This window comes from Centroberyx gerrardi, chromosome 14, assembly GCF_048128805.1.
Source record: "Centroberyx gerrardi isolate f3 chromosome 14, fCenGer3.hap1.cur.20231027, whole genome shotgun sequence".
NCBI lineage: Eukaryota > Metazoa > Chordata > Actinopteri > Beryciformes > Berycidae > Centroberyx > Centroberyx gerrardi.
Window position 1 is genome coordinate 29,524,039 of NC_136010.1, and position 15,919 is coordinate 29,539,957.

General features: G+C 38.2%; 2 protein-coding genes across 2 annotated transcripts; both read left to right on the forward strand.

The window, feature by feature from the left end:
* Window positions 1–694: 694 nt before the first annotated feature.
* Window positions 695–5,397, forward strand: sike1 (suppressor of IKBKE 1). Its single transcript, XM_071912371.2, has 5 exons — window positions 695–1,133; window positions 1,839–1,944; window positions 2,040–2,182; window positions 3,227–3,340; window positions 4,378–5,397. The coding sequence occupies exons 1-5, from the start codon at window positions 975–977 to the stop codon at window positions 4,516–4,518; spliced, it is 663 nt and encodes a 220-aa protein (XP_071768472.1). The 5' UTR covers window positions 695–974; the 3' UTR covers window positions 4,519–5,397.
* Window positions 5,398–5,971: 574 nt separating this feature from the next.
* micos10 (mitochondrial contact site and cristae organizing system subunit 10) lies at window positions 5,972–7,775 on the forward strand. Its single transcript, XM_071912372.2, has 4 exons — window positions 5,972–6,088; window positions 7,047–7,094; window positions 7,319–7,425; window positions 7,579–7,775. The coding sequence occupies exons 1-4, from the start codon at window positions 6,025–6,027 to the stop codon at window positions 7,585–7,587; spliced, it is 228 nt and encodes a 75-aa protein (XP_071768473.1). The 5' UTR covers window positions 5,972–6,024; the 3' UTR covers window positions 7,588–7,775.
* Window positions 7,776–15,919: the final 8,144 nt, after the last annotated feature.

A 15,919-nucleotide genomic window follows, 5' to 3' on the forward strand; every position in this document is an offset into this window, starting at 1 on the left:
GTTTTTTCTCCAGTCCCCGTACTAGAGAAAAAATGTGCAATGCAGGTGGGCCTTGAGGACTGAGTAGACAAATAATGCCTTTTAGCTGCACTTACATCCCTGATGATGACCATCTCCTCTTATAATACAGTTTCTGGGACAACACGTTGCAACTTGGGGTGCATTCAAGGACGAACCGTTTGCGGTTAATGAAAAGCCCATCAGCATGAATAATACCCAGAAGTCGTTTATCTCCAAATCCTACATATTCCTTGTAGGGAAATGTAATTTTGCCATAAATTACGCTCATTTCAACCATTCATTAATATGATGTTAGCAATAGGGAAGACATTTTTGAGAAAGCTTCATTTTATGTCATGACGGGAAACAGACTATAGACTTAAAACATTTAAAACAGGCATTTAATCCCACTTAACAGTAAACTAAAAATTTCACAAGATAAAAAATAATAGTGAACGCCCTGAAATATACTATGTTGCTCATTTATTAGATTTTAGGTGACTGAAGAAAATTGTAAGCCTATTCACTAGTTTGTTATATAGTGGGTGTTACACAGCTATAAGAAGGAAAAAGACTAACAGATAAAAACAAAAAGAAGAGAGAGAGAGAGGGAGACAAAGAGAGAAAGAGAGACATTTTATTACATTTTATTCTTGAACGCCCCCCTTTTTTGCAGAACTGCGGAAGTGACGCCACACTGTGCTTCACGGAAATTGTTATCGCAGTTTGCACAGACTTAATAACACAACGTTAGCTCGGCTCCTTGTTTATCTGTATTTTATCCTCTGTCTGCAAGCATATACTTACTTCCGACGGCCTCCCATAGTTTGCAGTCGTATTCATACGTTGCAATAAAGACTTCGGGGCTGTCTAGTCTAGCTAAGGCTAGCTAGTCGGCGTTAGTTAACGTTGCGGGGTGTTTTCACCTAGCTATCTTATTTACGCGACCCTCAGGAGGTCTCAATTACCAGTCAATGGCCTGCACTTTAGAGAAAGTGTTGGGCGATGCGCGGACCCTTCTTGAGAGGCTGAAAGAGCACGACACGGCCGCCGAGGGACTGATAGAGCAGTCCGGGGCCCTCAGCCAGAGAGTACAGGGCATGAGAGAGGTGGGAAATGCTCTTCCAGACAAGGTAACTTAACGTCAAGCAAGACGGTTACATATGAAGCTATCCTCGATATGTTCCATTCAAAGATCTGACAAATTGTTTTAAAAGTAATACCGGTATGTTGAAATTCAAGATTTCAGCAAAATACAAATCCCAATAGCATTCAACGACAGGGAAGAACAAGAGAGCAGGAAAAAACACATACATTCACACACATAGGCCGGTTTAGCTGCAGGGTAAGATAGGTAGGATAGGCAGGGTGCAGTCCAGTGCTGACAAGGTACTAACAGAGAGGGGGTAGAATTCATAACAGCACTGCCAGAATTTGTCTGCCTTTGAATGCACTATACAAGTAAGATATTATGTGTCAATATTTTGTGCCAACATCTGACAGTTGGGATCTTGTCAGTGATCCACTGTCATAAAATATTCTTCCTTCCTGCAAATTTAAATATATTTTATAACCCATGTTACTTGATGAGGTTACGTTTCCACTGGGGAGCCCCAAAATCAAGGACAGAGGAGGATCTAAATCTGTTTCAGCCTCCAGGATTTTCTCAATTTCATGAACAATTTGTATATACCTCCCTCTTGCACTTTTGCACACAGGCATAGAGGTGAGGAAGTGTTGCTAAAGTTAAATCTATGGTTTATGGTTGTTTTTAATCATGAAAAGTCTTTGCATTCCTTGTCATCGGTTTCCACTTGCCTTTATTTCTCTCCTATCAGCACACAGAGGATAACACAGAGATTCAGGAGCTGACCAAATACAAGCCTCACGTCCTTCTGACTCAGGAGAACACTCAAATTAAGGAACTACAGCAGGAGAATAAAGGTAAAAAAACAAACCCACTCACTCCCATCTGTTTGTCGGCTGGTTTGTTGTGTTCGTGCCAACCCACTGAGGTTCCTTTCTAACTGTCTCTACAGAACTATGGCTGTCTCTAGAAGAACACCAGTACGCACTAGAGTTGATCATGGGTCGGTACCGCAAGAAGATGCTCCAGCTCATGATGGGGAAGAAGGAGCTGGACACCAAACCTGTGCTCAGCCTGCACGAGGACCACGCCAAAGTATGATTCAATTGTTATTCAGATGAAATCGATGTAAAGTGACTGTGCATTAAAACTGTACTAGGCAAGATTTTTATGTAAAAATCCACCCATCATGCCGGCCTAAATCACAAAGTGGGGCTACAATTGATAGGCAGGAAATCTTAAAGGACAATTCCAGCATGATTGAGAAGTTTTGCTCATTTCCTGCATTCCCTTACTGTTCACCCTTACTCTTACATCACTATAGTTTTCCAGTGCTTTTATCACGTTACAAGATATTTGCTGTTTTTCTTTAGTCTTGGTTGTTTTTCAGATTACATATTTTGAAACACACACTGTCTAAATATTACAAGTTACTTACAGTAAAGAAGAAGACAGCAATTTGAAGCAGTAATTGTATAAAATCAAGGTTTTATTTCTGTTTGATTTTACGGACTGTAGCTGGCGGAAGCGTCTTGCTTTGGTTTGTCTGTTGGCTTGGCTGGGTTATGATTGACAGGAGGCGGGTCCTAACGTAACCGCAGAGAACGTTAGCTGTTGGTTGAAATGACCGGGAAGCAGTATGTTTGTTTACAAGCAGAAAGTGGAAGCAAGACACCCCTCCTGTCTCATCTCGGCTCTAGCAGTGTTTCCGAATGCGCGCATTAATATGAAACAGTTCACAGAACTTATTTGAAAATGTAAAAGTTTGTAGGTTGATATTAGTGTTCTGATGCATCTTTGCAAAACACAATTGCTGGCTTCTCATTGACAGTGATGGATTACCTTTACTGACTGAATTAGAAGTCTTGCGGGTTGTTTTCTATGCCGCTTGGAATACAATAGGAGTGAATGAGCCCAGGAGGTTTGCAAAACTGATTTAAAAATATCTTTAGTCGTGGTGCACGCACATAAAATCAGTCAGAATTATCATTAAAGGGATGGAAAATGTAAAAAAAATGAGCAAAAACTCAAGTCATGCCACCAATGTGCGAAGTTGCCTAGTGCAGCTTTAACTCCCAGCTTCATTTTGTGCACAGTATCGCTAGTTGATGCTGTCTTGTCTCCTCTCCTCTCGTCCAGGAGGTGCAGAGCCAGGTGGAGCGGATATGTGAGATGGGCCAGGTGATGAGAAGAGCAGTGCAGGTGGACGATCAGCACTACTGCTCTGTCCGAGAGAGGCTGGCTCAACTAGAGGTGAGCACAAGGCTGTTAGTCAAGGAAGAGGTCCGCTTTGCTAGTTCCAGGAACAACAATCTGTCTGAATAATACATATTTCTGCATATGAGTGATCCATATTAATGTGGATATGACACACTTTGCCCATCATGTATATACACCGTTTTTTTTAAATAGTTTTCATCTATTTTCATACTGAAGAGAATTTTATATTTAGTACATATTTTTCATTCATTCTTTGTCTCAGCATGCTGTTATCAGGGGCCCCACGGGTCCTTGAAATCCTTGAAAGTTTGTGAATTTGAGAAAAAAAAATCAAGGCCTTGAAAGTTTTTGAAAATAGACATAAATAGACATGGGTCATTGAAAGTGCTTGAATTTATATATTTGTGTTAGAGAAAGCAAGAGACCACATAGTCTGCCTTCACTGTAACACAGTTGAGAAGTGTTCACACATTCAAGCCTCTCTCTCTTTTTAATTGTTGTCTGTGAGCTTCTGTAAAGCCTGCTAGTTCTCATTATAAAAATTCTGTGTTGTAACAGTAATTAACCTTGATCCGTGTCTCAAACTATGCCATGTTGGGTCCTTGAATTTGAGGGAATTGGGCCTGGAAAGTCCTTGAAAAGTCCTTGAATTTGATGTTTAAGAAGGTGTGGGAACCCTGTGTTATTTCACACACCCTGCATACAAGCTGTAACTCATATGTTTTCATACTATTCATTCATATATATTTACTTAATACGTTCTAGTGTTATAATTTCTAATTGTTATAATTAGTCGGTTGTGTTATATTGTTATATATCTGCGTCCGGTATTTTCAAAACTACATTGATTTGGCCTTCCATGAAGTGGCTATGCATCTTCTGAGACTTTAAGTAGACTATTTATTCATACTGTTGATGCAAAAAATCCACAATAAGCATTGAATATTACATTTCAAAAACTTAAATACAAAATCTGATACTGGCCCTCATTCATCAAGCTATTGTACAGCTTGATGAATGAGGACATGTTTATTGTTTTTTAATCGTATGGTCTTCTCCATCACGTTCAGATTGAGAACAAGGAGCTGCGCGACCTCCTGACCATCAGCAAGAGCTCCGTGAAGATGGCGAGGGAGGAGTCCAGCCAGCCAGCAGCAGCAGAACCAGCACAAGAAGAAGAGCAAACCCCCCAGCCGGAGTCCAATGAGTGATCAGAACGGCGTCAGTGTGAGCTGTAGCCGGGGCAACAATGCGTCCTTCAGGACCACGAGACAGGGTCGATTGTGTCTTTCACCACCTTATTTTTCTACATAGGCTGGGATTCAGTCAAAACCACAGCATCACAGGCCACATCAACGTGTCATTCTGGATTTTGGAAAACATGTTTTCAGATAGGAAAGCGAAGGGGAAATCCTAGTTTTCGGCCAAAGAGGCACACATTTGCGTTTAAGGACACAGTTTCTACCTCTTCGGTGTCCCCTCTGCTGTTCACACACACATTCGAAAATGTGTAAATTCCTCATCATCACCCCTGCTGTGAGTTCACTAGAAGTACAGCGACAACCCGACACTTGGTCCACGGCATTTTAGAGGAGGTTGAGTAGAGTGCGAGCCTTATAATCACTCCGGATTCAAGATGAGGCTGTTTCACACAAATGTGTCCATCTCACTCGCCCGTCGAGGAGTGGCAGTGGATTATTTGTATGTAATCGTCTGTAATTTTATGTATTTGATACGTTTTGTCGAAATCTGTTTGTAGAGTTCATACGTTTTCCATGTTAAGTACTTTGGTAATGTATGTCTAACACCATTTTTCTAGTTTTCAGATTTGGATGCAGGGTGGTCAAGTGCATCGCAGCTGGTGACACATTTTTACTTAATTTATGGTAACCACAATTTTAAAGTATGCCAAGTTTTTTGTCTAATAAACAGCAAACATTTGGGCACTGTATGTAGTTGTATGTATATTGTCATCTCAGGAAATCAGTGTTAATAAGGTGAACATGCTGTAATGACTTCATGACAGTATATTGATTTGTGTCAAATGAAATTTCATTTAAACACTTTAAAATAAAATTGCATTGAAATGTTGTGCGTGTCTGAAAGGTTTTCTTTGGTTTTATATGTTCACTGTAGATGGTTTGTAATGCAAAGCTACATTGCTACTAGGGCCCATCATTTTAATTCTTTCCCAACTTTACCACTTGATGGCGACGTTGTTCCTCTTTGTTCTCTAAGTCACACATATCGCGAGATTTTCAATGGTGGTAAGTTCACATGCTGCCTTCAGGTGCTCCTGGTAAGGTCTTAAAGTACGTCTTGACGCGGTGCTTTTGGTCGGAAATGGTAACAAACTGGACCCTGTTACAAAATTTGTTTTTCGGCACCTGTTTTATTTTAGATATCAAGCGGCACAGTGCTATATTGTGCTGCAGTGGCAGAATGAACAAAGAAAATGAACATTTAGCATGTAATTGATGGATTCATTTCTTAGACAAATGTTGTAGCGCACGTCCCTTTTAACACCAATTGTTGACACGACTTATTACATTTTTGCAGCTCGGACATCAGAAAATTCTCACTCTCCCAGTCGTATTAACCTCATTGTTGGGTCGTTTATGTGCGCTCAAGTTGTCACTTTGTATTTCCCACAGCACCTGAAGGCAGCTATAGAGCTGCATTTGACATTTCTAGCCAGCCTCAAGCTAACGTTAAGCATGTCTGAGAAGGAGCTTGGGAAAAAGTGGAACCGATGCCTCGCAGACTGTGCCGTCAAAGTCGGTAAATAGTCCAAAATGTTCTGCGTGTAACGAGACTGCAGTATCCGAGAATAAGGACAAGAGATTGTGTCAGTAGATATGCTGCTGTCATTACGTTAGTCCACAGTTGTCATTGACTTGGGCGTGAAGCTACCTAGCTAGCCATTCAAAGGTCTAGTAAAGGACAATTGAATGACCAGTCAGATAGTTTTAAATTAATCCTACCCTGGCAGGTAAACCGTGGGTTCATTCTGTTACAGCATGCAGTTTCACTAAAGAAGGCAACCCTCTTCTTAACTATTTCTGCGGTAACGGTACTCATCATGGACTGTGAATTATTAGCGCTGGCTTTAGTTTTGTATGGAAAGAACGTAAGGACAAACTACATTAAAAATTCTAATGTTTCAGTGTTTACGGCAAACGTCAACGTTTCGTAGAACACAACTTAAGATGTTTTACGAAACAGTAGCGTCCACTCTTCAATTCGGCACACATCCAATAGTCCAAGCAGCATATATTTCATACAATTTACATTTTTAGTATTGGTTCGCCTGATACCACTATAATCTTCTTACATCAAAATAGACCGTAGTGGGCGGTAGCGAGTGTGAACGAATTATAAAAGTAGCGTTTTGAATTGAAATAAAGTACTGGTTGATGAATCACTTGTATGCAGAATTTACCAGGGGATCCTGCAAATTCGTAAAATGTCTGAAGTCATGTTACACGAGTGCTTTTGCTAATAAGCAAGGCAGCATTAAATTGTCAGATTTTTGAATGGAGTTTGGTGTGAAGCTGTTTCCAGGAGATGACAACCAGTTAACCAGAGAGTTTCAGAGAAAAATGATGGAGAAACAACATTCTACCTCCCATCCCACTTTATGAAATAGAGCAAATTGTAAACTCATGTGCTGTTTTACACCACCTAGCTTTTGTATAATATTTTGAGAGCAGTTTTTATGTTTCTTCTCCTTTTTCAGGTGCTGGCCTGGGGTTAGGAATCGTGTTTTCTGTTGTGTTCTTCAAACGTAAGTAGTCTGAAAGGGGTTGATGCTGCACTGCTTATTACTTAGTACAAAAAGGACCATGTGACCTTTAAAGTCAAGTAAACACAAAAATTAAAAACAGACTGGAGTGGGAAAAGGATTTTAACACAACAGCTATGTTTTGTTCGTTTTAGTTCAAATCACATTGTGAAGTGCTATTTGTGTACTTTGAGTACGGGAAGAGATTAAGTACCTTTCTTTTGTAGGACACACATGGCCGATTTCATTTGGCTTAGGAACGGGCCTTGGCATGGCATATTCCAACTGTCAGAATGACCTGAGATCACATTATTTGCTGCACAGAAGCATGAAGGTTGGTTTGTATATCTGTTTATCTTGCACAAACACTTAAATGGAACTCGAATAGAGAAATTATTCCTTATTTTCAAATGAGAATAGTGAAAGTGTCATTGTTTTTGTAAATGAAGAGTTACTGTAACTGATTCCTGTTTATCTTTCTTAACAGGAACAGTAGCCGGATGTCATCGAGGGACTGTCTTTTTTTTATTTTGTCGACCTGTTTTTTTTTTTGTTTTTTTTTGTTGGGATGTTCACCATTTGCACTGTTCTCCAGTTAGATTTTGTCTCTGTTGGACGATTCTCCCCTAGTATGATTCGGTATGCTTTGTATGTGCCTAAACAGGACAGTCTGTGTTTGTTTAATAAAATAACCATAAGGACAAAAGATGATGTCCTGGTTGTTTATTCACAAGTTGAGTATTTGAAAGGCCTATAAAAATGCTAGATTGCTCAAAAATGTACATTATTAGTGTGCTTGCTTCAGCAAGCAAACTATTGTTATCCATCTTACTTATTATTCAACTACTTATTTTTCTTCTGGACGCTTTTTTTAGACTGTATCTCCTCTTGAACCGTTTGAGCTATCGACGCGGTTCAAACTTTAAAATGTTCAGCATGTTCGGGAATCGAGCGCTTGTATTTGGATAAGCGTTCCGATGTTTACTTTTTCCGCTATTTACGTTTAAACGGGAATTTTTTCTCCATTGAAATGAATGGTGGAATGTTCAGCTCACTAGAGTGTGTGATGTCATCCCCACTAGCCACTCTTCAGACATCAGATGCTGTGATTTTTAACTAAATATTCAAATTTCTTAAACTGTCATGACTCCCACAATTTTCACACTACATATACATATTATATATCAAACTGTTCAGCTACTCTTTCTGTCACTCACAATGTAAATATCTAAATCATAGCTTTTATACTTTTTGAGCTATGATGGTTTGTTCAACACTAGTGCAAAACTGTGTTTTACGGCCCCTTTCTAACTTTTAAACAGCTTTGTCATTTCCACATTCTTAAACTGTCACTATTCCCACAATTTTCATACTACATACATATATTTTACAGCAAACTGTTCAGCTATTCCTTCTGTCACTCACGATGTAAATATCTAAGTCATGGTGTTTATACTTTTTGAGCTATGATGGTTTGTTCAACACTAGTGCTTTACAGTAATTTTGCCTACTTTAAACAGCTTTTTCTTTCTGCATATGCAGTATTTGAACTGTAGTAGTTCCCACAATTTTCACACTACTTACATATATATCAAACTGTTCACACACTTCTTCTCTCTCTCACAATTTAAATATCTAAGTAATAGCACTTGTAGTTTTTGAGCTATGATGGTTTGTTCAACACCAATGCTGTTCAGTTTTTGGCTCCTATGAGCAGATTTTTTCTGCTTACACATATTTGAACTATCACAATGTCCAGAACTTTAAGACTACATGCATATATTACACATTAAAATGTTCAGCCAGTCCTGCTCTTTTTCACAATGTAAATATCTAAGTGCTGGGATTTGTAGTTTTTCAGTTAGGTACGTTTGTTCAACATTAGTGCTCCAATTCAACTTTTTCACTTCATTTTACTACAGTTCAACTTCTTCAACTTTCTTTCAACTGTAATAATTTCCACAAATTTGAACAGTTCATTCACATATTACACATCAAACTGTTCAGCTGTATGGAGGACCGGAACTGCCAAAATCAAAAATAAATAAAGAAATAAATAAATGACTCAATAAAGAAATAAATTTCCCTATTTATTTATATTTCTGTTTTAATTTGCTTCTGTATTTATTTACCTTTGTATTAATTCCCCTATTTATTTATACTTCTGTTTTAATTTGCTTCTGTATTTATTTACCTTTGTATTAATTCCCCTATTTATTTATACTTCTGTTTTAATTTTCCATTTTATTTATTAATTCTTTTCATTTTATTTATTTCTGTATTTATGTCTGTATTATATTTTCCCTTTGCATTTTCCCCCTATTTATTTCCCCAAACGTATTTATTTCTGTGTTTTATTTTTACATTTACATTTCTTTATGCGTTTCTGCTTCATTATGCAAATGAGGGGGCTGTGTCTCATGGGGTCAACTTTTCGCCTATTGGTTGATCGACATCAGAGTGCCTAGATCGACTATACATGCCTTGCTCCCACACTGGTGGCCAGCAGGTGGCCAGGCTAGGAAGGAGAAGTGTTAACCAACATGGCAGCTCCTTGTAGAAGAAAACTCTGTGACAGAACATGTAAAACCGTACATTTTTGAGGCGGAATCTGTCAACCGAGCAAGAGGAGGCAACTGCCGAAGTTTTACAGACACGGTTACAGCAGGATGTCTCTGAAAGGTAGGTTGAAATTTCAGTGTGTTGTCCGTACTTTCTCACCGTGCGTGTGTATGTGGTTGCGTCAGCTATGTGGTATTTCTGGATAGCCATAGCGGACAAATTTGTATCCCATAAAAACGATATCTAACGTTACCGGCCGGAGTGTCTCGCAAGGTAACTGTACTGTATGGTTTGTTTGATTCATTTTTAGCCTGACGTTCACCGGTGCCAGTGGTTTGAGGCTGTCTAGTCAACACAATAGGTGTTGGTAGCTTTTCGCTGGCTAACTTTACTTGGATAGCTGCTGTAATGTTATTCCATGAAGTGTCTTACAATTGCCGTTGTACTGGCTAGCGATACACACCAGACATTATGTAGTTATTACGTTCAAATACATCAAATTGATGTGTGATGTGTGCGAAAGAAGAACTCCTCTTCAGGGGATACAAATATAGTCACGACACCGGCAAACATATGGTTATGCCCCATGCTGTCTACCATTTGGACATATGACTGTCGTAATTTATGCCAATGTTATTCAGCTATAACGCTAGCTCAACAGTTTTAGAACTATAGCTGAAATATTCAAACATTGCATCTCATGGAGGCCTGCTGGTCATTCCCCCTGTACATAACATCTTACCTCTTTTAGAGTTGACACCTTTGTTTGTCCTGTACATTAGTTTGTACAGTACTCACATCTACTCTAAATTGTCTGTGCTAAATAATAAACATATAATATAGATAAACGTAATTATCAGTGTAATGTTCCTATAAAGCTTGCAAAATTCAATAAGTTACCCTTTCTCATTCCCTAGGTTACCAGAAGAATAAATTAGCTTCAGGATCCACCTACATGCATGTTGATCATCCTGGTCTGCAGCCTGTATGATTGAATGTGTTCTCACTACAGAATGCAATGAACATTTATAAAACAGACTATGGGCCCTTACAGCTTAGAAGTATAGAGCAGTAAGTTTCTTTTATGCATTCTGTGCATGAATTGATTTGAACGTGACTTTGGATAATACTTTACATGACAATAAATTTGAGTAAAATAACTGTGTTGTTATACTTTATTACACATCTATGTAGAAACAACTTCAGCACACTTAAAAGTCTTTTAGTGACAGGGGCATAGGACAAAAGTTACTGAATAAGTAATATAATCCCACACACTGTCTACACTTGCATGGTGCTTTATTACATTTCAGTCATTGAAATGTAATAAAGCACCATATAAGTGTAGACAGTGTGTGTGGTATTATATACGTTTTTCCCTTTACACACCCATGTAAAGTAAATGTGAAACCAATAAGTAACCACAGCACTGACTGTTCATACAGAATACAATTATTTTATTTTAGAAAAGGCATAAAAAAGGCACATGTAGAAACATAACACTGCTGCAGGACCATAATGGGGTGCTGTTATGTTACAAAATCTACATCTGTGAGTTTACACAGGGGAGTGTTCCACTGTAGCAGTTACTGCAGTGCAGTATCAATCACAAAATGATTTATAATTTGATGTTTTTAGTTATCTGTTATGTATTCGTGGAAAACACCCAACTACAACCTGACCTCATGCCAGATAACCAAAACAACAAAAGAAGAGACTAAGTATTCAAATGAAATATATTGACAGTATGTGTACCCTCTTCTCAGTGTCTAGCCTACAGATCCTTTGTCAGCTAGTGCTGGGGCTTTCTAGGTTGCAGGGTCAGAGTAGTGATACCAGTGTGTGTGGTGCTGTGCAGATGCTGTGAGCTCCCTGATGCTGCCAGCTACGTCAGGTTCAGACTGCCTCTTGATTGAACCGAGACACGTGGCTGCAATGACGGCCTGTCAGACTGGGTGCATGGGTCTTCTGGGATGGGGATCTTCAAAACCTGGCTCACATAAGGTGCAGGGTCCTGGAAGACGTGATCAAAGATGAGGTCCATCAACTCATCGATGTAATCTGTGGAGTAACAGAAACACAGAAGTCATCAGTTGTTCCATTACAAAAGAATATACATTGGTAAGTAGCAAAATGTGCAATTCTGATTCATAAATTATTTTATACTATAGTTTATACTTTGTTATAACATTTGTATATTTATTTAATGACTGTCTGAGATGTGCTGGCCTCATAGCAGGGAATAGCAATGTTTAATGCAACCAATTATCTCAAATATTTTTTAGGATATTGCATCATGAGTAATACCTACACCTTACAATATAACGTTACTGCAATCCAGTAACATTACCACAGACTACAGCCTCAATAATTACTATGTAGTTGATTCTAAACACAGTCTCAAGAAAAAATAGGACATTACAACCTTGAGAAAGGTAGCGTTTATTGTAGTCTCGTTGTTCAGGTTTTCTAGTTATTTTTTGCCACAACCCCAGCTGATTACAAGACTAGAGTTACCAGACTAGGTGCAAAGACAGAACATGAAATGTTACATCTCATCAGCCAGTAACTCCCTTCCATTCATTTGGCGTTAGAAGTGAAATGTTTGCGGTGACCAGAGTCCCCGATAAACAAAGTACTGTTCGAGTTTTGCCACGTTAGAGATGTGTCCGCAAAGTGAGCCAGAGGAGCTAACCTTAGCTAACGCTAACGCTAACGCTAACGCTAACGCTAACGCTAGATTAGCATGCCACTAACGGCACTAACTTAGCCCCTAACCTCGATCATAGTAGGTTTGTCCTTTCGGGACCTGGTTAACTAGACGATTGCTAACTGTTGTCGTTGTGGCCAACAGGCTTCCTCGTATTCACAGGCCCGCATCAAACACTTTCTCATTGGGACTGGAGCTAAATCATTAACGTTACCCGATGCTAATTGGACTGAAATACCATAAACTACTGTATCCATTTCTCATTCTCATGCTACGTTAGCGGACACGTTTTGACGGCACACAGATTTCAGTTTAACACCAGTTGCTATAATTTTAAATTCTTACAGACAAATACATAAAATCCTGTAACTTACCGCAACAGCAATCCACCCCGAGACCTCACATGCACACTCACCTCATGCCATACTCTGCCATCCGACGGTGAATTGTTCTTTCACCAACCCCAAAAAGCCTTGCAATGTCACCGACAGACAAACCCGCAAGCAAAAAACTTTCCTTTCTCTAGCAATCTCCTGACTGGGAGTAGCCATTTCTGTAGTGAGTGAGCCTGGCCACCGGTGTGGGAGCAAGGCATGTATAGTCGATCTAGGCACTCTGATGTCGATCAACCAATAGGCGAAAAGTTGACCCCATGAGACACAGCCCCCTCATTTGCGTAATGAAGCAGAAACGCATAAAGAAATGTAAATGTAAAAATAAAACACAGAAATAAATACGTTTGGGGAAATAAATAGGGGGAAAATGCAAAGGAAATATAATACAGACATAAATACAGAAATAAATAAAATGAAAAGAATTAATAAATAAAATGGAAAATTAAAACAGAAGTATAAATAAATAGGGGAATGAATACAAAGGTAAATAAATACAGAAGCAAATTAAAACAGAAATATAAATAAATAGGGGAATTTATTTCTTTATTGAGTCATTTATTTATTTATTTATTTATTTATTTTTGATTTTGGCAGTTCCGGTCCTCCATACAGCTGTTCCTGCTTTAACTTATGTGTAAATATCTAAGTGATAGCATTTGTAGTTTTTGAGTTAGGGACGTTTGTTCAACACTAGTGCTTTACAGTCATTTTGCCTACTTTAAACAGCCTTTTCTTCTTGCACATTCAGTATTTGAACTGTAGTAGTTTCCACTATTTTCACACTACATACATATATTATATATCAAACTGTTCAGCTACTTCTTCTGTCACTGACAATGTAAATATCTAAGTGGTAGCATTTGTAGTTTTTGAGCTATGATGGTTTGTTCAACATTAGTTATTATTAGCTGTACTGTTTTTGGCTCTTATGAACAGATTTTTCCTGTTTACACATATTTGAACTGTCACAATTTCCACAATTGTAACACTATATACATATATTACACATTAAAATGTTCAGCCAGTCCTGCTCTTTCTCACAATGTAAATATCTAAATGGGGATTTGTAGTTTTTGAATTATGAACGTTTGAGCTCCACTTGCGCCTCTGCTGCTCTCCTAATGCAGCTCTCCTAATGCTGCTGTCTGCACTTCTCCACTTTCATACACACATAGGGGGCCACACACACACACACACACACACACACACTCTCTCTCTCTCTCTCTCTCTCTCTGTTAATACTGCTACTACTGCTACTGCTTCTACTTCTACTTCTAATAGCCTACTACTACTACTGCTTCTAATACTGCTACTATTACTACTGCTACTTCTTCTAATACTACTACTATTACTACTGCTACTACTTCTAATACTGCTACTACTTCTAATACTGTTACTACTACTGCTACTAGTACTACTACTACTGTTACTACTACTACTATTTCTAATGCTGCTACTACTACTGCCACTACTACTGCTACTGCAGCTACTACTACTACTACTTCTAATACTGCTACTACTTCTACTGCTACTACTGCTACTTCTACTACTACTGCTACTACTACTACCTCTAATACTACTACTGCTACTGCTATCACTACTACTGCTAATAGTACTACTACTGCTACTTCTACTACTACTACTACTTCTAATACTACTACTATTACTACTGCTACTACTTCTAATACTACTACTACTTCTAATACTACTACTATTACTACTGCTACTACTTCTAATGCTGCTACTATTACTACTGCTACTACTTCTAATACTACTACTATTACTACTGCTACTACTTCTAATACTACTACTATTACTACTGCTACTACTTCTAATACTACTACTACTAATACTGTTACTACTACTGCTATTTCTAATACTACTACTACTAATACTGCTACTATTACTACTGCTACTACTTCTAATACTACTACTACTTCTAATACTGCTACTATTACTACTGCTACTACTTCTAATACTACTACTACTACTACTACTGCTACTATGACTACTGCTACTACTTCTAATATTACTACTATTACTACTGCTACTACTTCCAATACTACTACTACTTCTAATACTGCTACTACTTCTAATACTACTAATACTTCTAATACTGTTACTACTACTGCTACTGCTGCTACTGCTACTAGTATTACTACTACTGTTACTACTACTACTATTTCTAATGCTGCTACTACTACTGCCACTACTACTGCTACTGCAGCTACTACTACTGCTACTACTACTACTTCTAATACTGCTACTACTTCTACTGCTACTACTACTACTTCTACTACTACTGCTACTACTACTACTACCTCTAATACTACTACTACTACTACTACTGCTACTACTGCTACTGCTATCACTACTACTGCTAATAGTACTACTACTGCTACTTCTACTACTACTACTACTTCTAATACTGCTACTTCTAACACTGCTACTACTACAACTATTACTTCAGCTAAGTACTGCTTCAAACACCAGATCGAAATACTCAAAATGTACAAACATTTAAACTCTTTGTAATGAAATTCAACTGTCTTCAGCCTTCTCTTGCTGAAGCAAGCACACAAATTTTCTTCAGAAAATTTAACCTTTTCTAGTTTAGCACTGAAGTGCTCCTAGTGGGAGGTGAATACTTAGCCTTGTTACAGAGGCCATTGGAATTTTATCTCAATCTGCATAACTATTGAAACTCTAATTTTCTAGTAAGCCTTGATTTTGTCTTAGGTCTTTTGTGTGTGTTATCATTCAAAACCCTAAGCATACTTCTTGTTTTTGATTATGCCATTGTTGGTTTGGCTTGAGAATAGTCTAAGAGCCAGGTGAAGTGTTTGCATGGTTACCTGGTAATTGCTGCAAAATCAACTTAATATAGCCGCTAATGGTAAACTAATGTGAGTCTTGGAAACATTTTTCTTAATTTGTTGTCAAGTATCCTTAATTTTCCATTCATTTAGCAACTGTGGTGGCTAAATTTTACTTATGTATCTGTGGCTATTACTTGGATCTTCATGTATTACCTATGATTACCTGGATATTTCTGCTCTTAAACAAAAGAACCATGTCACCATTACATGAAAAACATGCATCCTTTGATAGATCTTGCATTAGAATCTACAATGCACATTAAACACTCACTAGGTCCTTAA

Bases quoted from the DNA above. Each gene is read 5' to 3' on its own strand.
- sike1 (XM_071912371.2), top strand. From the start codon at position 975: ATGGCCTGCACTTTAGAGAAAGTGTTGGGCGATGCGCGGACCCTTCTT. The intron at 1,945-2,039 runs GTAAAAAAACAA...CTGTCTCTACAG, and splicing joins ACTACAGCAGGAGAATAAAG to AACTATGGCTGTCTCTAGAA. The intron at 3,341-4,377 runs GTGAGCACAAGG...CATCACGTTCAG, and splicing joins AGAGGCTGGCTCAACTAGAG to ATTGAGAACAAGGAGCTGCG.
- micos10 (XM_071912372.2), top strand. From the start codon at position 6,025: ATGTCTGAGAAGGAGCTTGGGAAAAAGTGGAACCGATGCCTCGCAGAC. The intron at 6,089-7,046 runs GTAAATAGTCCA...CTCCTTTTTCAG, and splicing joins AGACTGTGCCGTCAAAGTCG to GTGCTGGCCTGGGGTTAGGA. The intron at 7,095-7,318 runs GTAAGTAGTCTG...TTTCTTTTGTAG, and splicing joins TTCTGTTGTGTTCTTCAAAC to GACACACATGGCCGATTTCA.